This window comes from Brassica rapa, chromosome A02 (assembly GCF_000309985.2).
Source record: "Brassica rapa cultivar Chiifu-401-42 chromosome A02, CAAS_Brap_v3.01, whole genome shotgun sequence".
NCBI classification, from domain to species: Eukaryota; Viridiplantae; Streptophyta; class Magnoliopsida; order Brassicales; family Brassicaceae; genus Brassica; species Brassica rapa.
The window spans coordinates 28,602,795-28,624,702 of NC_024796.2; the positions used below are offsets into that span (position 1 = coordinate 28,602,795).

A 21,908-nucleotide genomic window follows, 5' to 3' on the forward strand; every position below is an offset into this window, starting at 1 on the left:
ATGCGTGTGTTCCTGTTTTTAATTTGATGTTTATTTTAACTTTTTGAAAGTATAAATTTTAGTGATCACACCACTCCTTACAAGAGAACAGTTAAAAGTATTCCTAATCACATCTTAATTTGAATGACGAAAAAAGATGCACTTATCCTCTGAATGTACTGGATGAATCCTTATAACTTTAAAATAAATTGCACTCATTCTTCTCTACATTTCCCAGTGGAGTCCAAAGGCATTTGGATTGAACGAGGGAGTCGTTATTTTTATATTGGTCTATATACAAGTTGATTAATATGAAAGTAATTTAAATCAATACATAAATTGCACTCAGTCTTCTCTACCTTCGACATCGAGTAGATCATGCAATTATTTAAGTAACGTAAAACGTTCTGCCAAAACAAATAATCATATTTTGAACATTTTCCAACCACTACTTGGTTTCAATTATTGTTGATTTAATCGTCTGCTAAATATCTAAGCTAAAATGCTGTCATCCTTTAATGCTTTCTTCAATTCTCTAGCTGCCACCATAGAAAAAAACTTTAAGGAAACCCCCACTTGTGAAGCCTAATCATTTTAAAAAATTTCAACTTTTAATTAATAAACGTGTAGAAATGTTATTTTTTTCCCATGATGAAACCACTTTCACTATTTTATATTTGTAATTAACGAGTTCAATAAGTGCCATGATGCGTCTGTCTATATAAATGTAAAGCCTTCCCAAAAGCAAAAACCAGATCACATAAAAATGGATAGTCAACAAAGGAGTTTGTGTTTCATTTCTCTAGCTTTTCTCTTCATCACTTGCTCTTCAGCTGAGTTCCTCATTCAACAGGTCACGCAAGGCAGAGGAACTGAGAACAACAGTTCTTACAGTCTCGACGCGAATCTTGGTTAGCTTCTTTGTCTGAAACCGTTTTCTTCTTTTGATTTTCTTGATGACAGATTGAAACTTACTTGTAGGAGTGACAAGAGTGTTGAGAGACGAGCGACCATCGAGTAAGATAGTGACAATAGCTGGCTACTCCGTTATTAAAGGAAGAGGCGAACCCTACGAGTCCTCTGTTTTTGAAGCTGCTGGTTACAAATGGTAAAAGATCTTTACATTCTTTTCATTTATTTAGCTTATTTATTAATTGAGATTATTTTCATGGCAAAAATAAATAAATCAGGAGAATAGTTTTGTACGTGGTTGGTAATGCTAACGATGGTGGAGCTGGCTATATATCACTTTACGTGAGAATCGAAGAGACTGAATCTCTTCCCTTTGGTTGGGAACTCAATAATGTTGATCTCAAACTCTTTGTCCACAATCCAAAGCTGAACAAGTACTTGACTGTCACAGGTATATTCATAACCGATCCTAAGATTTATGGGGCTTAAAGCAATTACACATTAAGGGTTAAATGTTTTTTTTTTTTGAAACACTAGGGGTTAAATGATTAAAACATATGTGTTGTTAATCAATTTACGGGCAGAATGATTTATACATATTAATTAATTAAATTTTGGGGGCCGATGCAAATGTTTAATCCTTATGCTCATGATCGGTCCTGGATATATTGTCATCATTCATCCTCCTTTGGATTTTCATACTTTGTTTTATACATCTATTTGGAAATTGTTAACTTGGTATAAATTAGTTTATTAACCTGAGTTGATTGTGGATCGTAGATGGGGCATTGAAGCGATTCAATGGAGTGAAAAAAGAGTCGGGATTTGGTCAATTGATTGCTCTTTCAACATTCGAGAACACCAACGAAGGGTACATTGTGCAGGACACTTGCTCTTTTGGTGCTGAGATCCTCATAGTTAAACCAGCCGAGGTACAAGAGAAAGTGACGTTCATATCAAACCCTCCAGACAATGTGTTTACTTGGAAGATACTTCGTTTCTCCAACTTGGAAGATAAATTCTACTATTCTGCTGATTTTCTCGTTGGAGACCGATACTGGTTAGTACTTGATCTCAAAGCATGCAAATGTCATTCTAATTCATGCAGTGACCAAGTGTAGTAACCAATGTTCTAAAATTGCTAGACCGATGATTAGCGCCTAGACAAGTGTTAGGTACCATCTAAACTGATTTTTTAAAAATGCTTTAGAAAAATGGTTTTATTTATGACCTATTTGTCGTAAAGGTGCAGTGTAAGCGTTGTCTATACCGATTTTTAGAACATTGGTAATAACTAGCATTCTTTTGGTTAATGTATTTTCAGGAGATTAGGGTTTAACCCGAAAGGAGATGGAGGAGGAAGACCACATGCACTTCCAATCTTCTTATTTGCTCAAGGCTTTGGGCCAAACACAGTCGCTACAAACACATGGGGAGCGGTTAATCTGCGCTTAAAGAATCAACGAAGCACCAACCATAGACAAATATATTGTAAGAAAACATAACAAAATAAAATGTTTCTCTCCAAGAGAAAAAAAGTATTAGTGAAACTAATAGTTGATGTATTTTTTTTCAGCTGCAGCTTGGTACCCTATTCGAAGCGGTTATGGCGTGGGAGTAAACAATATCATATTGCTAGCAGATTTAAACGATGCATCCAAAGGGTATTTGGTGAATGATGCTATCATCTTTGAAGCTGAAATGGTTAAGGTCTCTGTGACCAACATCGTCTCCGTTTAGTGATCTTTACTTGTTTTGTCATGGATGAAACAAACTTTATGAATAAAAGAGACGTTTGATGAATTTGTAATAAGACGAAGTTATCAATGCTTGTGCTCCATGTTTTGTTTTCTACTTTGTTATCAATGAAATGTATTTCTCTTGGTAGTTTTTATCAAAGGTCAGATGCTGGGAAAAGTTGGAGTGTTTAGTTGTATGCAGTGTTCGAAGAATCAGTGTAGCTTATCAGTGCGTAAGCGCCCAATTATGTAAACCGCGCACCACCCACCTAATCACTAGTCTCCTATTGAACGCCTCATTTAATCGATTTTTGGGATATTGGTTAATAGATAACCAGATGCCGCTTTGCGATCTCTGCCTGGGGTAAGAAACAAGCTACTAACAGCAGAATATGCATTGAGAGGCTAAAAGGGGAAGTGGAACTGCAATGTCGTACAAAACAGAGAACGACTCCCTTATCTCACACCTCAAAGGGGAACTCCTGAGAGCTTACAAGGATGAAGAAGAATTCTGGAAACAGAGGAGTAGACTAATGTGGCTTGCAGCTGGTGATAGGAATTCAGGGTATTTTCACACAATTTGTTAAGGAAAACGAGCTAGAAATCGCATTGATGTACTAGAGAACTCTGTTGGTACTGTCTTCTATGAGGAAACACACATTGTTCAGGAGATAACCTCGTATTTCCAGACAATCTTTACTTCGAACTCTAGCCCAGACCTCTCACTTGATTCATCGGCTATTGTTGAGCAAGCCATCTCCCCGTGTATCTCAGCTGAAACTAATGAACTACTGATCAAGATACCAACAGCGGAGGAGATTAGAGTGGTTATGTTCTCGATCCATCCGGAGAAAGCATCCGGACCAGATGGGTTCTCGGCATGTTTTTTCCAGTCAAACTGTCTACAGTAGGTCCTATTATCGTCAAAGAGACGCAAGAATTCTTCAGGACGGGCGTTCTCCCAGAGTAGATTAACAACACCCCCGTGAAACTTATACCGAAGGTCCAGAGCCCGAAGCTGGTATCAGAATAAAGACCCATTGCTCTTTGCAATGTGGTCTATAAGCTGATATCAAAGATCTTTGCTCTATAGTTGAAACCGAATGCCCATCACTAATACTTTTAATAAATCATAAATTATTACTTATTTTATTTTTACTTTTTTACTTTCATCATCTTCTAATTATATAATTTGGATTTTTGCGACAATTGTTTTGTTATTATCTATTAATATATTAATTGATCGAATAAGTTGGTGTTTGGTAATTTAAACAAAAAGACAACGAGTCAACGACTGTATTGGTCTTTGTTATTATGTATATATTTTGCAGTTTCTTTTAATTCGTGTACCCGTTACTCTATCTAACCAAAGACATGCAGAGTTTTCAAAGAAAGTCAACTACTTTAGTCTTTTTTTTTTGTAACACTTTTTTTTTGTAACACTAACTACTTTAGTCTTTATTGATGAAATAAACTCAAAAACTGATGTGAAAGTGTGGAAGGAAATATTACAAGAAAACAAAGATGATTTTCGACGAATTCTCGGAGGATTTTCCGTTCGGAGTTCTTTAACTCGGTTAAATTTTTTTGCTACCCATAATGAATCATGAAATTTTTAGACTTTTATTTTATTATTTTTATTCACTTGCATCATCTTTTAATTATATAAATTTGGATTGTTTTGACATATGTTTGTTGTGACATATTTCATTTATTTCAGTTTAATTATTGTTGTAGAGTTAAATTTTCGTCTCAAAATAAGTGTCATTTTATAATTTCAATGCAAAATTTATTTTAATTTTGATTGAAATATGGTTTGCTATATAAGTAATGATCTTTTATTTTGGAAATATGCAAAATGTAATGTTTTCTTAATGTGTGTATAAACTTAAAACAATAATTAAAATTATACGAGGGAGTATGTTTGTTGCGACCTATATGTTTTGTTATTAACTTATTATCTATTAATATATTAATTAATTGAACATATTAGTATTTGATAATTTAAAAAAAACAACGACTGTTTTGGTCTTTTTTTTATGAATAGAAATGTTTTGGTCTTTGTTAAATATAAATTTTGCAGTTTCTTTTAATTCGTGTACCCATTAACCTAGTAAAAAAACATGCAGTGTTTTTAAGTAAGTCAACTACTTTGGTCTTTACTGATGACATAAACTCAAAAACTAATATGGAAAGTGTGGAAAGAGAATTCTAGAACATTTACAGTCCATGAATGTTTCAATGTTTTTGATTCTAAATGTGAAACAGAGAAGTCTCTGATGTTGACAAAAAAGTTTAATGCTACTATTTGCGAAAAGTGATTTTTTTACATTAAGTTGAAAGTTAACTTTGTTAAAATCGTTGTTGTTATTTTTATGCATGTTGTTATTTTTACGCATGAGCACATTTATCCAAAACTGAAAAGCCAAACCAAAGCGAAAACTAGGTTTTGTTCAAGTTTGGATCCTATAAATTGTCCAGAGGAACCAATATCTCTAATATCAGAATATGAAACTGAACCGGAACAGTACTGAAAACCGAATGGGTACCAGAATTTTTATAATACAATTTATATACTTATAAATATTAATTATTTTTAGTTTTCAAATAATAGACTATATGTTAGATGGTACACCTTTTGATTAGATACTAAGAAAAAATTTGGTAGATATCTAATTATGGTTTTTTTCTGTGCATATGAGTGTATCAAACTTAAGTTGCAGATACATATAGCTAAGTTATGGCATAACTTGCACCTAAGTTAACCTAACCGGAGAGAGATGACATACAATAATAAATGTTAAACGGTACATCTATGACTTTGATTGCAAGAAATAGTATATGTTAGATGGAAAAATGTAAGTTAGACGGTAAAATGTAATAAATGTTAGACGGTACATCTATGACATACAATAATAAATGTTAGACGGTACATCTATGACTTTGATTGCAAGAAATAGTATATGTTAGATGGAAAAATGTAAGTTAGACGGTAAAATGTAAGTTAGACATACAATAATAAACGTTAGGGTCCATGTAATACAAACAGTAAATATTAACTAGTATGTTAGATATTAAATTATGAATTAGTGTTGGTAACAATATTAGGTAGACAAACGTATTAAGGCAGAATTGTCCAAAGCAGTCCCAACCATTGGTAAAAATGGTACAGAGCTATGTGTAAGATTACGATCTAATCATATAGGGTCTCAATCATATATTTATATTATAGACGAAATCGTTGCATTGAATTGTTCAATTTATCAAAGGTATAGTTTAGGGTAGTAATATATCATTAATATTTGTAACTCCTATGAAAAAGCATCGTAGATGGTACAAAATGTGTTAAGTGGTAAGGTACAACTTAGGGTCTACATAGGAATAGTAAATTGTAAAAATTAAGTTAGATGGTGGTAATCTATACTTTAGGCCTTAACTTTTAATTAGGATAGATGGTAAATATTATGTTAGCCAGTACTCATATACATCATGGTTGGTTTGTTCTTTTTAGTAACATGCAATACAAACTTTAGAGTCGAGATTGTAGATGTTAGCTAGAAAGGTATATGTTGATTTATTTATTAGATTGGTAATAACAGTGTCACAAGTCAATTATTATAGACAATACACACTAGCCAATATCTCTTAGGCAAATCATTCAGGATATGGTTAATACATGATAAGAAAAAGTGGTAACATCTAACAATTTATGTTAAACAATATCTTTTATCAGATAAGATCCATTAAACATGAAGTACTAATTATTTAATTGGTTCACCAAAATCTACAGTTCTCATTGGCTGACTTCTTATTTCTCTCTGGATAAAATGGTTTTGAAGAACAATTCCACCTATATTCTCAACGTGTTCATCCTCTCTGGATAACATTACTTTTATCATCATGAGTTATAGAAGAAAATATATTTATGTATAATGTTTAGTGTGGGAAAGGGATACGTTCTGACAAGAATATATTGGCTAAGATATCATAGGTTACTAGATCAGTAGGGGTAGTGGTGGTATATTGAAAAGACCATAATGTCATGACCAGTGTTTGGGTAGTTACCCAATTTCGCATTTTCTCGTGTATATACTGCCTAATTTCTTTTGAAAAAATAACTATGTCCGCTACCTAGTTGTTTAATAAAACCCATGTTCTAAAACTCGCCCGAGTTACAGTTTAATCGGACGAATACTCACTCCTCGGCAACTCACCGTGGCGATTTCATCAAAATCGAATGAAAAATTGGACTTATCTTGGTTTTTTTTTTTTTTTTGGATTTTTAGCTCTTGAAATCGTATATGAGATAAGAGATCTACAAATTTACTGAAGAAACTAGTAGAAAGCAGCAAAATTTAAGTGATTGGTGATAGATTTATTATGTTAGCTATGGTAGAAAATGCAGAAACCAAAACGATGGGTAAAGGAAGAAGAAGACTTAATTACTATTTTGCCACTCACTGAAAGAAAACATTAAAATAAAAATAAAATAAGTTTTTTGCTGTTCGAACACATGATTTGCAAACATAACTAACACCCCAAAACCATTAGACCAAGCTATATTTGTAGAATTTTAGAAAACTTGTTACATAAGCTTGTACTATCTTGTATTATATGTATAAATAAAGTATTATACGTATCAAATACGGAAAATTCCTTCCCGCATACTCCCCGATATTTTTCCGCTTTTTCGATAAATCGCTATGTCCGGGTGCACCGCATGCGTAGCACCTAGCGAGTTTCCAAACAAGGAATAAAACCGGTGGTTCTTGAAAAAACAAAACATAAAAACTGTAATAACCAAATGGAAACTGATCTTTGAACACCCAAACAGAAAAAAGTATAATCAATTTTACAAAATGTTTAAGAAAATCCTCATTTGTGAAGCCAAATCCTTTTAAAATAATAATTTCAACTTTTGACCAAAACAATAAAAAGAACGTGTAGAAATATTTGTTTTCCAACGCTGAAACCACTTTTACTATTTCATATTTGTAACTAATTCAATAAGTACCATCATGCGTCTGTCTATATAAATGTAAAGCCTTCCCAAAACCAAAAACAAGATTCACAGAAAATGGATACTCAGGAAACGAGTTTAGGTTTATATCTTTCGCTTTTTTTTGTTAGCCTTGTTGTCCGAAACCGTTTTTTCATTTGTATTTTCTTGATGACATACTGAATCTCAATACTTGTTGACAGGAGTGACAAGAGTGTTGAGAGAAGAGCGACCATCGAGTAAGATAGTGACGATAGCTGGCTATTCCGTGATTAAGGGGAGAGGCGAACCCTACGAGTCCTCTGTTTTTGAAGCTGCTGGTTACAAATGGTAAAAGATCTTTACTTTTTTTCATTTATTTAGCTTATTTACTAATTAAGAGAATTTTCATGGTAAAAAATAATAATTCAGGAGACTAGTTTTGCACGTCGGTAGAGCTGGCTATATATCACTATACGTGAGGATCGAAGAGACTGAAACTATTCCCTATGGTTTGGAAGTCAATGTTGATCTCAAACTCCTTGTTCACGTTCCAAAGCTAGACAAGTACTTGACCGTCACAGGTAAATTAATGGCCGATTCTGAGATCATTTATGATATATGAGATTTATGAAGGAATTACATATAGAGGTTCAAATGATCATAACATGTATGATTCCTGAAAAAAAAAAACATGTATGTTTCTTAATCAATTTGCGTCCAAATGATCTATACGTATATATATATAAATTAAATTTTGAGGGCAGACGCCAATGACCGGTTGTAATCATTCATCCTTCATTGGATTTTTATTTTGCTTGCTGGAAGTAGGCCCGGCTTAAACTTTTCGTGGGCCCTGTGCTTTAAACTAAGATAGGTTTGTAAGAAAATTGTTTACAGTAATGATAAAATGAAAAAAAAAAAAAAATCTATGTGCTAAAATTTGTGGACCAGAATTATTCAAATAATTTGGTTTTCAGTTTCGGTTAAAGGCGTGTATGTGTGGTTTCTTCTTCCCAATGACGCTCCTCTGCATATTTTGTTGAGCACTCTCTGCAATATTTGCCAGATAACAACATCTTTTTGAAAATACTGGGCCCCAAATCTTAAAGAAATTTGTAGAATTTTTTTTGGACCCTGTGCTTTTGCATTGTCAGCACTCCCTTAGAGCCGGCACTGAGTGGAAGTTGTTAGAGATTAGTTTATAAACCGAGTTGATTATTGTGGATTGCAGATGGAGCAGTGAAGAGATTCAACGCAGAGAAAAAAGAGTGGGGGTTCGAACAATTGATTGATCTTGCAAGTTTCGAAAACACAAACGAAGGGTACATTGTTCAAGACACTTGTTCTTTTGGTGCCGAGATCTTCATCGTTAAACCGGCCAAGGTACAAGAGAAGGTCACGTTCATATCAAACCCTCCACGCAATGTATTTACTTGGGAGATACCTCATTTCTCTGACATGGAAGATAAGTTCTACTATTCTGATGATTTTCTCGTGGAAGACCGATACTGGTTAGTACTCATGATCTCAAATCTTGCAACTATCATTTGTATTCATGCAGTGGCCAAGGGTAATAAATAATAAAAGTTCTTTTTGTTGATGTATAATCAGGAGATTAGGGTTTAACCCGAAAGGTGGGAGTGCACTTCCAATCTATTTATATGCTCAAGGCTTTAGGCCAGACGCAGTCGCTACAAACACTTGGGGAGCGGTTAATCTGCGGTTAAAGAATCAACGAAGCACCAACCATAGACAAATATATTGTAAGAAAACATAACAAAATAAAATGTTTCTGTCCAAGAGAAAAAAGAAGTATTAGCGAAACTAATAGTTGATATATATTTTTTTTTCAGCTGCAGCTTGGTACCCTATTCGAAGCGGTTATGGCGTGGGAGTAAACAATATCATATTGTTAGCAGATTTAAACGATGCATCAAAGGGGTATTTGGTGAATGATGCTATTATCTTCGAAGCTGAAATGGTTAAGGTCACTGTGACCAACATCGTCTCCGTTTAATGATCTATACTTCTTTTGTCATGGATCAAACTTTATGAATAAGACGTGTGTGATATAAGTTTGTAATAAGGTGAAGTTTGCCAATGCTTGTGATGTAATTTTCATTTCTGTTCATGGTGTGTTGTTTTCTACTTTGTTATCAATGAAATAAAACTCTCTTGGTTTTTAAGTTTTTATCAAAGATGTTGGAAAATGTTGGAGTGTTTTAAAAGTTTTTTAAAAAATCTTATAATTTGGATCCTTATATAGATATAAGAATTCGACCGAACATATATAGCCTAATGACTTTTTTTTTTGTAATTGATATAGCCTAGTGACTTGCTATAGTATATACTAGATTTTAACCCGCACAGCTGTGCGGATGTATTTTTTAAAAAAATATGATACTATTTGCTTTTTATGTCACTATTTAGGGTTGGACAAAAAACTCGAATTCGAAGAATCGAACCGATCCTAATCCGAATAATTAGTACTAAATCCGAACCGGAATTGATTAAATATCCAAATTATTCTAAATTTTGGTATTTGAAGAACTGAAACCTAATCTGATCTGAACCGAAGTATTTTGGGTATCCAAAATAGATTTATATACTTAAATATATTAATTATTTTTAGATTTAATATATATAAAAATATCTAGAATATATATGATACTTCTAAGTTCGCATAAATGCTTGAAAATATATACAAATAATCAAACGTAAATATCTTAATTAGTTAAAAAATACTCAAAACTCCAAAAATACTTAAATAATTATTAATTTTCTATCCAAATATTTAAACCAAACCTATTTAAATTGGTTATCCAAATCCGAACCAAATCCTCAAAGATCTGAACTGAACACGAAATCCCAAAAATACCCAAAAACGAACCTGAAAGCCCACCCCTAATCACTATTATATATATATATATATCTTATATGTGTCATCATAGGTTACAAAATATGTGTTATCATATAATTAATCATATTTTATACATACCATCAAATAAGTTTTTTTATAATTAATAATATTTTATATGTACAATCATATAAATAATCACATATATTATATTTTAAAATTTAATATGAAATATAAAAACCATAATTTAAGTTGGTGTTTGAAATTGGGCGTTGTATTGTATTTTTATTATATATATTGAAAATATTTTTATAATAGTTATTGAAAAATATGTTAGTAAAAATCAAATTTTGAATATATGTATATTTTTGAATGAATTTTTGATATAAATCAATTTTAAATTATTATTTTGATTTGAATATATATTTTAAGTAACATAGACTCATTAATTTTTAATATAATAATGGACTTCTAAATTTTTAGTAGCATAAACCCATTATTTTTTTTCCTAATTTATTACTATTTATGTTTCCAAACAGTACTATTTTCTTAACTACTATTCATATTGCCAAACAATCTCATTGTGTACTTCAACTTTAATAATATAGAATCATAGATTATCCTATTACCTTCAACAAATCTAGGAAAGAAACATGCATGTCATGGTTGTATAACGGAGGGGAAATATAAGTTTATCTCATAAATTATATAATATCCACATTGAAATATATTATATTATCGTTTTTTTTTCTTTTTGTCAAAGAAATTGCATTTCAATAAAGAGAATTAAAGTCTGGTTGGTACAAGAGAACCAAAGATATACTTTGCTAAACCATCCTAAAAAAAGTTACTACGGTGACGAAGCCTAAACGACACTGACTCCATCCAGTCCGCCATGAGTTTGATATCCGAGACGATGCCGTGAAGTATCAGTCACTCAGCTTCAAGCCCATCAGTTAAGCCCAACTTGAAGCCCATAAGTCAGTCAGAGACAAAAGCTTCTCAACGGTCTTCTTCTTCAACCTGCAAACAAGACAAAATCAATTGTACACAGGCAGCTCAGCTAAAGCAAAAGGAAAAGCACAGCACAGCTGGCAAACCACAGCCTGTCTCTAACAAGAATCGATTTGAAGCACTCCAAGACAATGAAGACCAATGAAGAAAACCCTAGACTTTTCTATCTATAAATATGTTATCAAGTTGTAATAACAATCTAAGAAAGCAATAACAAAGAGCAAAAGACTCACCTTTCTTTCATATCTCTGTCTACTTTCATGGTATCAGAGCTCTTGGTAGCTCGATCATGGATTTAGAACCTTATCGCCCTCCCTCTCTCAACATAATCCACTGTGTGACTGTCAAGCTCACAGAGGAGAATTTTTTCTTTTGGAAGCGTCAGTTCCAGTCCTTTCTCAGTGGACAGAGGCTCTATGGCTTTGTCACTGGTTCCGAGATTCAGCCCTCTGAGACTCTCATGGCTCCAACAATCTCTGGCGTTTCTACCCCCATTCCAAACCCCGACCATCCGCTTTGGTTCCAAAAAGACCAAGTTGTCCAAGCGTGGCTTCTTGGTTCCCTCTCCGACTCCATTCAACACTTGGTTATGCACTGCTCAACAGCCAAGGAGATCTGGAGCACCATCGAAGAGCACTTCAACAAACCCACAAACTCCAGGTTGTTTGAGCTTCAACACAAGATGCAGACGGTCTCAAAGGCAAATAAAACCATGGCTCTCTATCTTCAGGAGGTCAAGACCATCAGTGATCAACTCTCTTCCATTGGCTCTCCGATGACAGAAGCGATGAAGATTTTTTCTGCTCTCCGAGGCCTTGGTCGTGACTATGAGCCTATCAAGACTTCGATTGAGGGGGCCATTGATACTCATCCTCCTCCAACGTTTGACTCTATTGTTCCTCGACTGGTGGCCTTTGATGATAGACTTCTAAGCTACACCACGAGCCAAGAGGTCTCATCTCACATGGCATTTGCGTCCATGCGTACAAACTACTCTCGTGGACGTGGATACAGAGGCAGTGGTGGTAGAGGTCGTGGTTACTCCACCAGAGGCAGAGGCTTTACTCAACATATCTCCTCTTCTGATGGAGACACGCGTCAGTCATGTCAGATCTGCGGCAAGACAGGTCACTCTGCTCTCAAGTGCTACCACAGGTTCAACAACAGCTATCATGAGGAAGAACTGCCCCAGGCCCTGGCAGCAATGCGTATCACTGATGTGTCAGACGATGCTGGTTCTGAGTGGTACCCAGACTCCGGTGCTACCAGTCATGTTACCAACTCCACACGTCATCTGCAGCAGTCACAACCCTACCACGGAGGTGATACTGTGATGATTGGTGATGGCAGTTACTTACCTATCACGCACAAGTGATCTACTGTTATTGGTTCCTGTTCAGGTAAACTTCCTCTCAATGATGTTGTTGTTTGCCCTCAGATTGCCAAATCCCTGCTATCTGTATCAAAAGTTACAGCTGATTATCCTTGTTCTGTGAAATTTGATAATATTGGGGTTCGTGTTAAGGACAAGAACACAAAGACGGTACTTACCACAGGAAGAAAGCTTAATGGGTTGTATCGGTTGGAGAGCAAGCAGTCAATAAAGGCTCTCTACTCCTCTAGACAACGTTCGGCTTCAGATGAAGTTTGGCATAGGAGATTGGGTCATCCTCACCAGCAGCTTCTCCAACATCTGTCAGCAAATAAGCGCATTTCAATAAGCTCCGTGACCAAGAAGATGTGTGCATCATGTCAGCTTGGGAAGAGTAGTAGATTACCTTTTCAGTCTTCTAGTTTTGTAGCAAAAAGGCCTTTGGAAAAGGTTCATTGTGATTTGTGGGGACCTGCACCAACTATGTCAGTTCAAGGCTTTAGATTCTATGTAATCTTTGTCGACCATTGGTCAAGATACTGTTGGATCTACCCTATGAAATACAAGTCAGAATTTTATTCGATCTTTTGCAAGTTCCAAGCTCTAGTTGAAAACCAACTGAGGTGTAGAATTGGTACCTTTCAGTGCGACGGTGGCGGTGAATTTATCAGTTCTACCTTTCTCGAACACTTGCAAAAAGATGGAATCAAGCAGCAGATGTCCTGTCCCTACACACCTGAGCAGAACGGCTTGGCTGAACGGAAGCATCGTCACATCACGGAGCTTGGTCTCTCTATGATGTTTGACAGTAAGACACCTTTGAAGTTTTGGGTTGAAGCCTTCTTCACTGCGGTCTTTCTCGCTAATCTTCTTCCTACATCAACCCTGCCAAATCATCAAACTCCTTATCAGAAATTATTTGGTAAACGTGCTGAGTACACATTTCTTCGTACCTTTGGTTGTGCTTGCTATCCTTCTCTGCGTGATTATGCTCACAACAAGTTCGATCCTCGGTCTCTGAAGTGTGTGTTTCTTGGCTACAATGATAGATACAAAGGGTATCGCTGTCTCTATCCCCCAACTGGACGTGTTTATATTACACGCAATGCGTTGTTTGATGAAGAAGAATTTCCTTTTGCCAATGTCTACAAGCAAAGCCATCCTTCAGTTCTAACTCCATTGCTCAAAGCTTGGCAAAAGAGCTTCATCCCTACTGCACCGTCTTCTCAAGCTCCTCAGCTTACACCAGTTGAGTCTGTGGTTCTTCAGTCTGATACATCTCTGTTTACGGCTGCAGACTTTCCTCCATTGGTCGCAGCTGCAGCGCCTGTTCCATTAGAATCAGCTTCACCAAGTCCTACTCCTTCCTCAGCTTCTGCTCCTTCACCTCAAGAGGTACCTGTTCCACATCAAGGACACTCAATGATCACCAGAGCAAAAGCTGGCATTGTCAAACCAAACCCACGATATGTGTTGCTCACGCAGAAAGTGGCTATCCCTGAACCACGTTCTGTTGCTGCAACACTTAATCATCCTGGTTGGCACAATGCAATGCAAGAAGAGTATGATACCTGTGAAGAGACGAACACGTTCACTCTTGTGCCTCGCACTCCTGATATGCATGTTCTTGGCTCAGGATGGGTTCATCGTGTGAAGCTTAATGCTGATGGCACTTTGAACAAGCTTAAGTCTCGCGTGGTGGCAAGCGGTAACGAGCAGGAAGAAGGTGTTGATTACTTAGAGACCTACAGTCCAGTTGTTAGAATGGCATCAGTAAGGACTATTCTACACATGGCTACGGTGCTGAATTGGGAAATTAAACAAATGGATGTTAAGAATGCGTTCTTACATGGAGATCTCCATGAGAAAGTTTTCATGAGGCAGCCTTCCGGGTTCGTTGATAAGCAGAAACCTGATCATGTATGGAGTCTCAACAAGGCTATCTACGGATTGAAACAGGCTCCCCGAGCCTGGTTCGACAAGTTCAGCACCTTCCTTATCGATTTTGGATTCCGCTGCTTCAAGTCTGATCCCTCCCTGTTTGTCTACACCACAGAAAAAGACATCATCATCTTAATGTTGTATGTAGATGACATGGTGGTGACAGGGAATAGTTCTGAAGTACTCTCGAAGCTACTTCAACAACTTAACAAGGAGTTTCGTATGAAGGACCTGGGAATGATTCACTATTTTCTCGGCATTCAGGTTCAGAGTCATGATAAAGGCTTGTTCCTATGTCAACAGAAGTATGCTGAGGACTTACTTGCTGTTGCTTCGATGTCTGATTGCTCTTCCATGCCAACTCCTCTTCCCCTGCAGCTCAACAAGGTACAGGATCAAGGTGTGCCGTTCTCTAATCCTACCTACTTCAGAAGTCTCGCAGGGAAGTTACAGTATCTTACCTTGACGCGACCAAACATTCAATTCGCTGTCAACTATGTATGTCAGAAGATGCATGCTCCGACAGTATCTGATTTCACTCTCCTGAAAAGAATACTCAGATATGTCAAAGGCACACTGACGATGGGAATTTCACTTCACAAAGATACTGATTTCACTCTCACCGCTTATAGCGACAGTGACTGGGCAGGATGCAACATCACTCGTCGATCCACTGGTGGGTTCAGCACATTTCTCGGTAAAAATCTAATCTCCTGGTCCTCTCGCAAACAACCTACGGTATCTAAGAGTTCAACTGAAGCAGAGTATCGCACCTTATCAGAAACAGCTTCAGAGATTACCTGGTTATGCTCGATCTTCCGTGAGTTGGGAATTCCGCTTCTTACAACTCCTCTGCTGCTGTGTTATAATCTGTCAGCAGTCTTGCTCTCTGCGAATCCTTCATTTCACTCACGCACCAAGCACTTCGCTCTTGACTATCACTATGTCAGAGAACGAGTTGCCTTGGGAGCCTTGGAGGTGAAACACATTCCGAATCATCAACAGATTGCTGACATCTTCACCAAATCACTACCACTTGAAGCTTTCTCGACTCTTCGTGGCAAACTCGGTGTCGACTCGATCGCCACACCTAGTTTGAGGGGGCCTATCAGTCACTCAGCTTCAAGCCCATCAGTTAAGCCCAACTTGAAGCCCATAAGTCAGTCAGAGACAAAAGCTTCTCAACGGTCTTCTTCTTCAACCTGCAAACAAGACAAAATCAATTGTACACAGGCAGCTCAGCTAAAGCAAAAGGAAAAGTACAGCACAGCTGGCAAACCACAGCCTGTCTCTAACAAGAATCGATTTGAAGCACTCCAAGACAATGAAGACCAATGAAGAAAACCCTAGACTTTTCTATCTATAAATATGTTATCAAGTTGTAATAACAATCTAAGAAAGCAATAACAAAGAGCAAAAGACTCACCTTTCTTTCATATCTCTGTCTACTTTCATGAAGATCCAAGAAGAGCTTCTGCCAATTGCTGTCACCAATTGTTGAGAGTTGGATTTAAAGATCATTTTCGTCAAACCTAGAGACCCTGCATGTTCCATGGTCCCTCTCATTGCTAGCCCCTCTGCCACAAAAGGTGAGATCACAAATGAGATTGCTTTACTATGAGATACAAGTATCTCCCCATTTGCGTGGTAGAAACTCCACGAGATACCAGCTAGAGTGGATCTGATCCTCCAGGCTACATCAGATCTGAAAATATATTATATTAACGATTGTTTTCTATAATATTTAAATCACATGGTTAAATCCGTTGAAGGTGTTTAAACAATTTTGTCCTACTATAGTTACAAAAATTACCATGGCAAAGGAAGAACAGAAAGTTGAAGCAAATCAGAGAGACGACAATAACGCAAAGATGAAACGAACGGTCCCCCGATGGCATCAGAGAGAAGTGAAATCAGATAGACTTCGATAGTCGTGCTTGGGAGAAGTGGTTAGGGCGAACTGCCTTCAGAAAACGGTAACTAACCCCAAAAATACTTTGGCTATATTTATTTTTCATTTTTTGGAGTAAAACTTATATAAAAAGGAAATAATAAAGGAGAATTCTCGTAAATAGCCATTTTTAAGTTTTATCACAAAATAGCTTTTAAAAAGTAACTAAAATAGTCCATTTTATTTTGAAATTTTTAATATATATTTTGAACTTTTTAAAAATTTGAAACCCTATCTCCAAAACTTTATCCCTTAACTCTAAAACCTAAGTACAGATTAGATAACCATAGGGTTTATACATTTTTGACCTTTAATAAAATTTATTTTGGTTATTTTCTTTATTGAGAGCTATTTTGTGACAAAAACTTCAAAAAAAAAACTATCATAGGAAATTTTTCAATAAGAAACCCTTTATATATACTGAGCAGTATTAATTATATGTTTAAAATTATATATAAAGGCCCCCAAATTATTAAACTTGCCTTAGGTCTTTATGAACGGTCCCACGGCAGGTGATAGTGTTATTACCTTTGACATTGAGTGTATCATGCAATTATTTAAGTAATCTTCGGTAAGATCATAAAAAAATCATAGTTTGAACATTTTCCACCCACTACATCTAGATCTTCCACAAATCCATACATATATTGTTTAATAAGACTTGTGGTACTTGGAAAAACATAAAAACTACAATAACGAAACTGATCTTTTGCACACCCATTGTTACAAAATCTTTAAGAAAATTCTTTCCGCTTAAACAGTATGATCCATACAACCTTGTGAATAAAGAGACGTTTTCTGGGGTTTGTAATAAGACAAGTTGTTATATGTTTGTGCTGTAATGTAATAGATATCTCTGATATTCGTTTAAACATAGCATTTTCAATGAAAACTTACTATTACAAAAATAAGTACACTAAAAACAACAAAATCGTTAATGCACACGTTTCTTTTTATTATTGACGGTCTAAACATTTTGAATCAATTAGATAAAAAGAACAATACGGTAGAAAGGAAAATTCATAAGAAAAACATTTTTGGACATATAACAAAAACTTATGTGCAAGAATTGCAACGTATATGTAATCCTAATCAATAAGCAAAATTTGCAAAGAGACAAGAGACAAGGGCAGCCACCACAGCTACGGCCGAATTCGGGAGAGAAGCAGCGTGGCTAGGAGATGGACCGGGGACTCCGGCGGCAGGAATCGTAGTAGTGGACGGAGGAGAAGAGGGGGAGGACGAATCCGAGGAGATTGGTGGATCAGAGAGTGGCCTGGAGGAGGTGGGGTTAATGACGTTGAGGTCGAGCTTCTGACCGGCCTGACAATGGCCAGGAACGCCACAGAAGAAGAAATGGTGGCCGTGATTGGTGAGTGTGACTGAGTCATTGCCAGTGGTGAAGGTGGAGATTGGGTTTGAGTTGTTGCAGCTTCTGTACATTGCGTGTGTCACTCTCATTACGTTGTGGAATTGTGGGTTGTATTCGAACACTGTCATAATCAAAAAGTTTAGTTTCAGTTCACTCAATTTGCCTAAAAGTTAACAACACTTTATATGGGAATACCATGAAACTAAAAAGATAATAATTTTTTTTTTTATGTTTATCCATTCTATTCGACTGCTATACTATACTGTATTCTACTCTCTTTTTCTTTCTCATATTTTCACAAGGATGATGTATCGGCTAAGAGCAGTTTAAAGAAAGATTAGGTTGGCTTAGACTAAAATAATTTCCACTGCTAATATCATATATAACGTTTATATATATAATTATTTATCAATCATAAGTTAAGAATATGTATTTTTAAAAATCAGTTCTAAACTTAATAAGCATTCATACTTTGGGCAGATGTAAAAATATAACAATTTATTCCTGTTTATATTGAAATAAAACGAAAAGTCATAATGATTAGGGCGTGAGTGGTACTATTACTTTCAACCTAATGCTTACGCACTTACGCATTAAGGACCCACTTTCCGTCAGTCTCAGAATAATTACGTTTAGAATGAAGATCTGCTCATCTCAATGTATAATTAATGTGTTAAGAAAATTAAGGAACTCACAGACGGTATCACCAATGTGGAAAGTTTTGGTTGAGGCCCATAGCTTATAATCTACGTTGGCTATGGTTGTCCAGCCTGCTGAGTCGCCGACTTTGTACACCGCCGCTTCACTCAGCCTTATGATCACCACTATACATGCCAAAGCCACCACTATCCTCGCCGCCATTATTTTCACTCGTCTGCTTCGATCTCTGGTAGAGAGCCCAACAAGGTTTTCTCCTAGAATTTCTCTTTTTTTTTGCTGTGTATACAATGAGGTATGAACTAGTGGTGTGTATATGTATGGGTGGCCACTTTTTTTTTGTTAGTTGGCTAATTTGGAGAAAGGAGTGACTGAAAAGCAAAATACCGACAAGGATTGCTTACTTTACTTGTTTATCTTTTATTAGTGATGGATTTAATTCATAATACAAAGACTATATATAACTTAAATGTATTGATTTTTGTGCACACTAGGTTTGTAGTCTCACATAGTAAATCAATACACTCATTATCAAATGATTTGAAGTTGGAAACATATGAATCTTGACACAATATTAGATCCTGAAAAAAGCAAAGATTAATCTGACCCAAAAATTAATTTTATACCAGAATTTTATGTACAGAAATGATTTATAAGGACCACTATTTGGAAGAATGATAATAGAAACCCTCACATCAACTATGAATTGGGACTTGATCTAACGTATAAAGACTAATATTCATTTATTTATGTATTATTAATTGGTATTAGAGTTTTTTCACTTGTGAAAACTTAAAAATGGATAATTTAGTACGAAATACTGGAAGTCTTCCTCCTGCACTAAAGCCTACTCCACAGGTTTGATTAGTTAAGCTATTCTAGAAATTTCTATTTTCTAGTTTTTTTTGTTATAAACAGAATTGGAAAATTTGTTAGTTTTCAAATTAAAGAGTTAAAACACACACACACACACACACAACCATAATTTATAAAATTTATATTCGTTAGTTATATAAGTTGTAAAGTAAGTATCACATGCTTTAAACTTTTGAAGTTTGGAAGTCTTGTAAGGAAAGAATGCTAAGTTGGTTGGTGTACTAATTTGAATCATCTTTTAATAATTCTACTTCCCAATTACTCTTTCTCCTACATCTTGGTAACCATATTTCTTTACTAGTTTAAATCATATGAAAAGAAACTTCTTTGTTGTTGTCAAAGTTCTTGTAGCAAAATTTCTGGTAATTTTATCACTGCAGCTATTGAGATACTAACAAAAATCTTTTAATGTCCATAGGCTCCATACTAAACCAATTTCAGTCCATTAACATAGCCTTCTACTTATACAGAATCAACAATGCATATTTAGACTTTGAAATATACATTGTCACGCTCATATAAAAATAACAAACATTCGTTGCATAACATGAAGTACTTAACGGTCAGGGAACCGAGTTGTTTGTTTGATTAATGATTCCTCACACACCAAACGGCTCCAAGTACTGTTTGTGTGACTGGTTTAATGTAAAAGACTGGTCCAACGGTTTACAAACCAAACGGGGAACCTATGATTAAAGTAAAATGCATATTATATATAAGATAAGAGTCATCCGATCCTATGACAAAAGAGTCACTCATCTCTTAGTTGGGAAGAATTTGATCGTTGTCTACATCTCCTGCTGTCTCAATGTTAGATTCATTTTCTGTGGTTTCTTAGATATTTACTTGGTTCCCTTAAGAGTACAGTACTCTCGCTTTCGCTTCTTGTTTACGAGATTGAGAAGCTCAGCCCAAAAGGCCATTAACTTTATATATTATATATGTTAAAATCCCATAAACAGTGTAGTAAAAAAATTTTAACCAATTAAGACTTAACGAATCCCCTAACCAGTCTAGTAATTTTCTAACCAATTAAGACCTGACCGGCTTACATACGTAACGGCATCTCCAACTTTATTCTATTTTTATTATAAAATAAAGTTTATAGTAAAAATGTTTCAATGATGCTTTATTTATCACTCTATAATAGAGTAAAAAAAATAAATTTACTTAATAACTTGTTTTTTTTGTTTATTAGCCTACTCAAAACTTTATTGAGTATCATCAAAGTAAATTCAAATTCTATTATAAAGTTATTCTGTTTTAAAATAAAAAATAGAATAAACTATATCGGAGATGGTCTAAATATAGTTCTCAAAGTCAAATTCTTTAATTTTTAACAAACATCAATACTATTAAAAGGGAAGGAGTCTAAAAAAAATGTACCTATAAAAGTTGTTTGGACTCTTTTATTTAACTTATTATTTTTTGGTCTTACTTTAAATTTATACTAACAATATGTTACCATATATTTCTCTAACAATAATTTAGTCAATTCTTTTATTTATTTAAATCTCACTCCTAAATCCTAACATTACTATTATTATATTTATCATTTTGATTTTTAATCGTAAAAGCATTGAGACTAATGTTTTATATTATCACTTTTATCATATAATATATGATTTAAAGCAAGATAAATTACTTATATTATCAGTTTTGCGATAGTATCCGTTATATATTTCTGATAATACATTAATCATTCTAAACATATAATATTTTAAATATTTTTAACAGATCTTAATATTATTTCTTAACATTTTCTCGGAAAAATATTTCATCAACCATGTTTTTGTACAATAACATTAAAAATATATATCAAAAGGTTGTTGGACCTGATATAGACGTAATGGGTCCACATCTGTTCGAGTATTTAAGATCCTAAAAGAATTTGAAATATATGAAAAATCTGAAAAATATTCGAACCACGAAAAATATTTGAAACTTCAAACAAATACCAAAAAAATTCAAATACCTAAAAATTTAAAATTTTATTCAAAATCTAACACGATGAACTGAAAAATACCCAAAATTTTATCCAAATACCCTTTTTTTTTTAATTTGAAAAATTTACCTGAAATCAAAACTCTAATCGTAAACCAAAAACTTAAAAATAATATCCATAATACCGGAAACATATTCGGAATATCTAAATATACCTAATATACACGTATTTATGATCGAGTCTAGGGTAGGACCCGGACTCAAACAAAGACCTGCAGGTCAAAAAAAACCCAATAGGTTATCTTCTCTGGAC

At 34.9% G+C, this 21,908-nt stretch overlaps 3 protein-coding genes and 1 long non-coding RNA gene across 4 annotated transcripts; 2 read left to right on the forward strand and 2 right to left on the reverse strand.

The window, feature by feature from the left end:
• The first annotated feature begins 636 nt into the window (after positions 1-636).
• On the forward strand, positions 637-2,790 carry LOC103854707. The gene is made up of 6 exons (XM_009131671.3): positions 637-890; positions 961-1,087; positions 1,170-1,342; positions 1,672-1,951; positions 2,216-2,382; positions 2,468-2,790. The coding sequence occupies exons 1-6, from the start codon at positions 746-748 to the stop codon at positions 2,629-2,631; spliced, it is 1,056 nt and encodes a 351-aa protein (XP_009129919.1). The 5' UTR covers positions 637-745; the 3' UTR covers positions 2,632-2,790.
• On the reverse strand, positions 2,478-7,369 carry LOC117131820. Its single transcript, XR_004455217.1, has 2 exons — positions 4,074-7,369; positions 2,478-4,029 (listed from the first exon to the last, which is right to left on the reverse strand). It is a non-coding gene; the product is annotated as an uncharacterized LOC117131820 (long non-coding RNA).
• Positions 7,370-7,613: 244 nt separating this feature from the next.
• LOC103854708 lies at positions 7,614-9,809 on the forward strand. Its single transcript, XM_009131673.3, has 6 exons — positions 7,614-7,732; positions 7,833-7,959; positions 8,041-8,192; positions 8,843-9,122; positions 9,223-9,374; positions 9,465-9,809. The coding sequence occupies exons 1-6, from the start codon at positions 7,708-7,710 to the stop codon at positions 9,626-9,628; spliced, it is 900 nt and encodes a 299-aa protein (XP_009129921.1). The 5' UTR covers positions 7,614-7,707; the 3' UTR covers positions 9,629-9,809.
• A 7,854-nt stretch (positions 9,810-17,663) lies between these two features.
• On the reverse strand, positions 17,664-20,890 carry LOC103854709 (mavicyanin). The gene is made up of 2 exons (XM_009131674.3): positions 18,814-20,890; positions 17,664-18,239 (listed from the first exon to the last, which is right to left on the reverse strand). Exons 1-2 carry the CDS (start codon positions 18,977-18,979, stop codon positions 17,839-17,841), a joined length of 567 nt encoding a protein of 188 aa, XP_009129922.1. The 5' UTR covers positions 18,980-20,890; the 3' UTR covers positions 17,664-17,838.
• Positions 20,891-21,908: the final 1,018 nt, after the last annotated feature.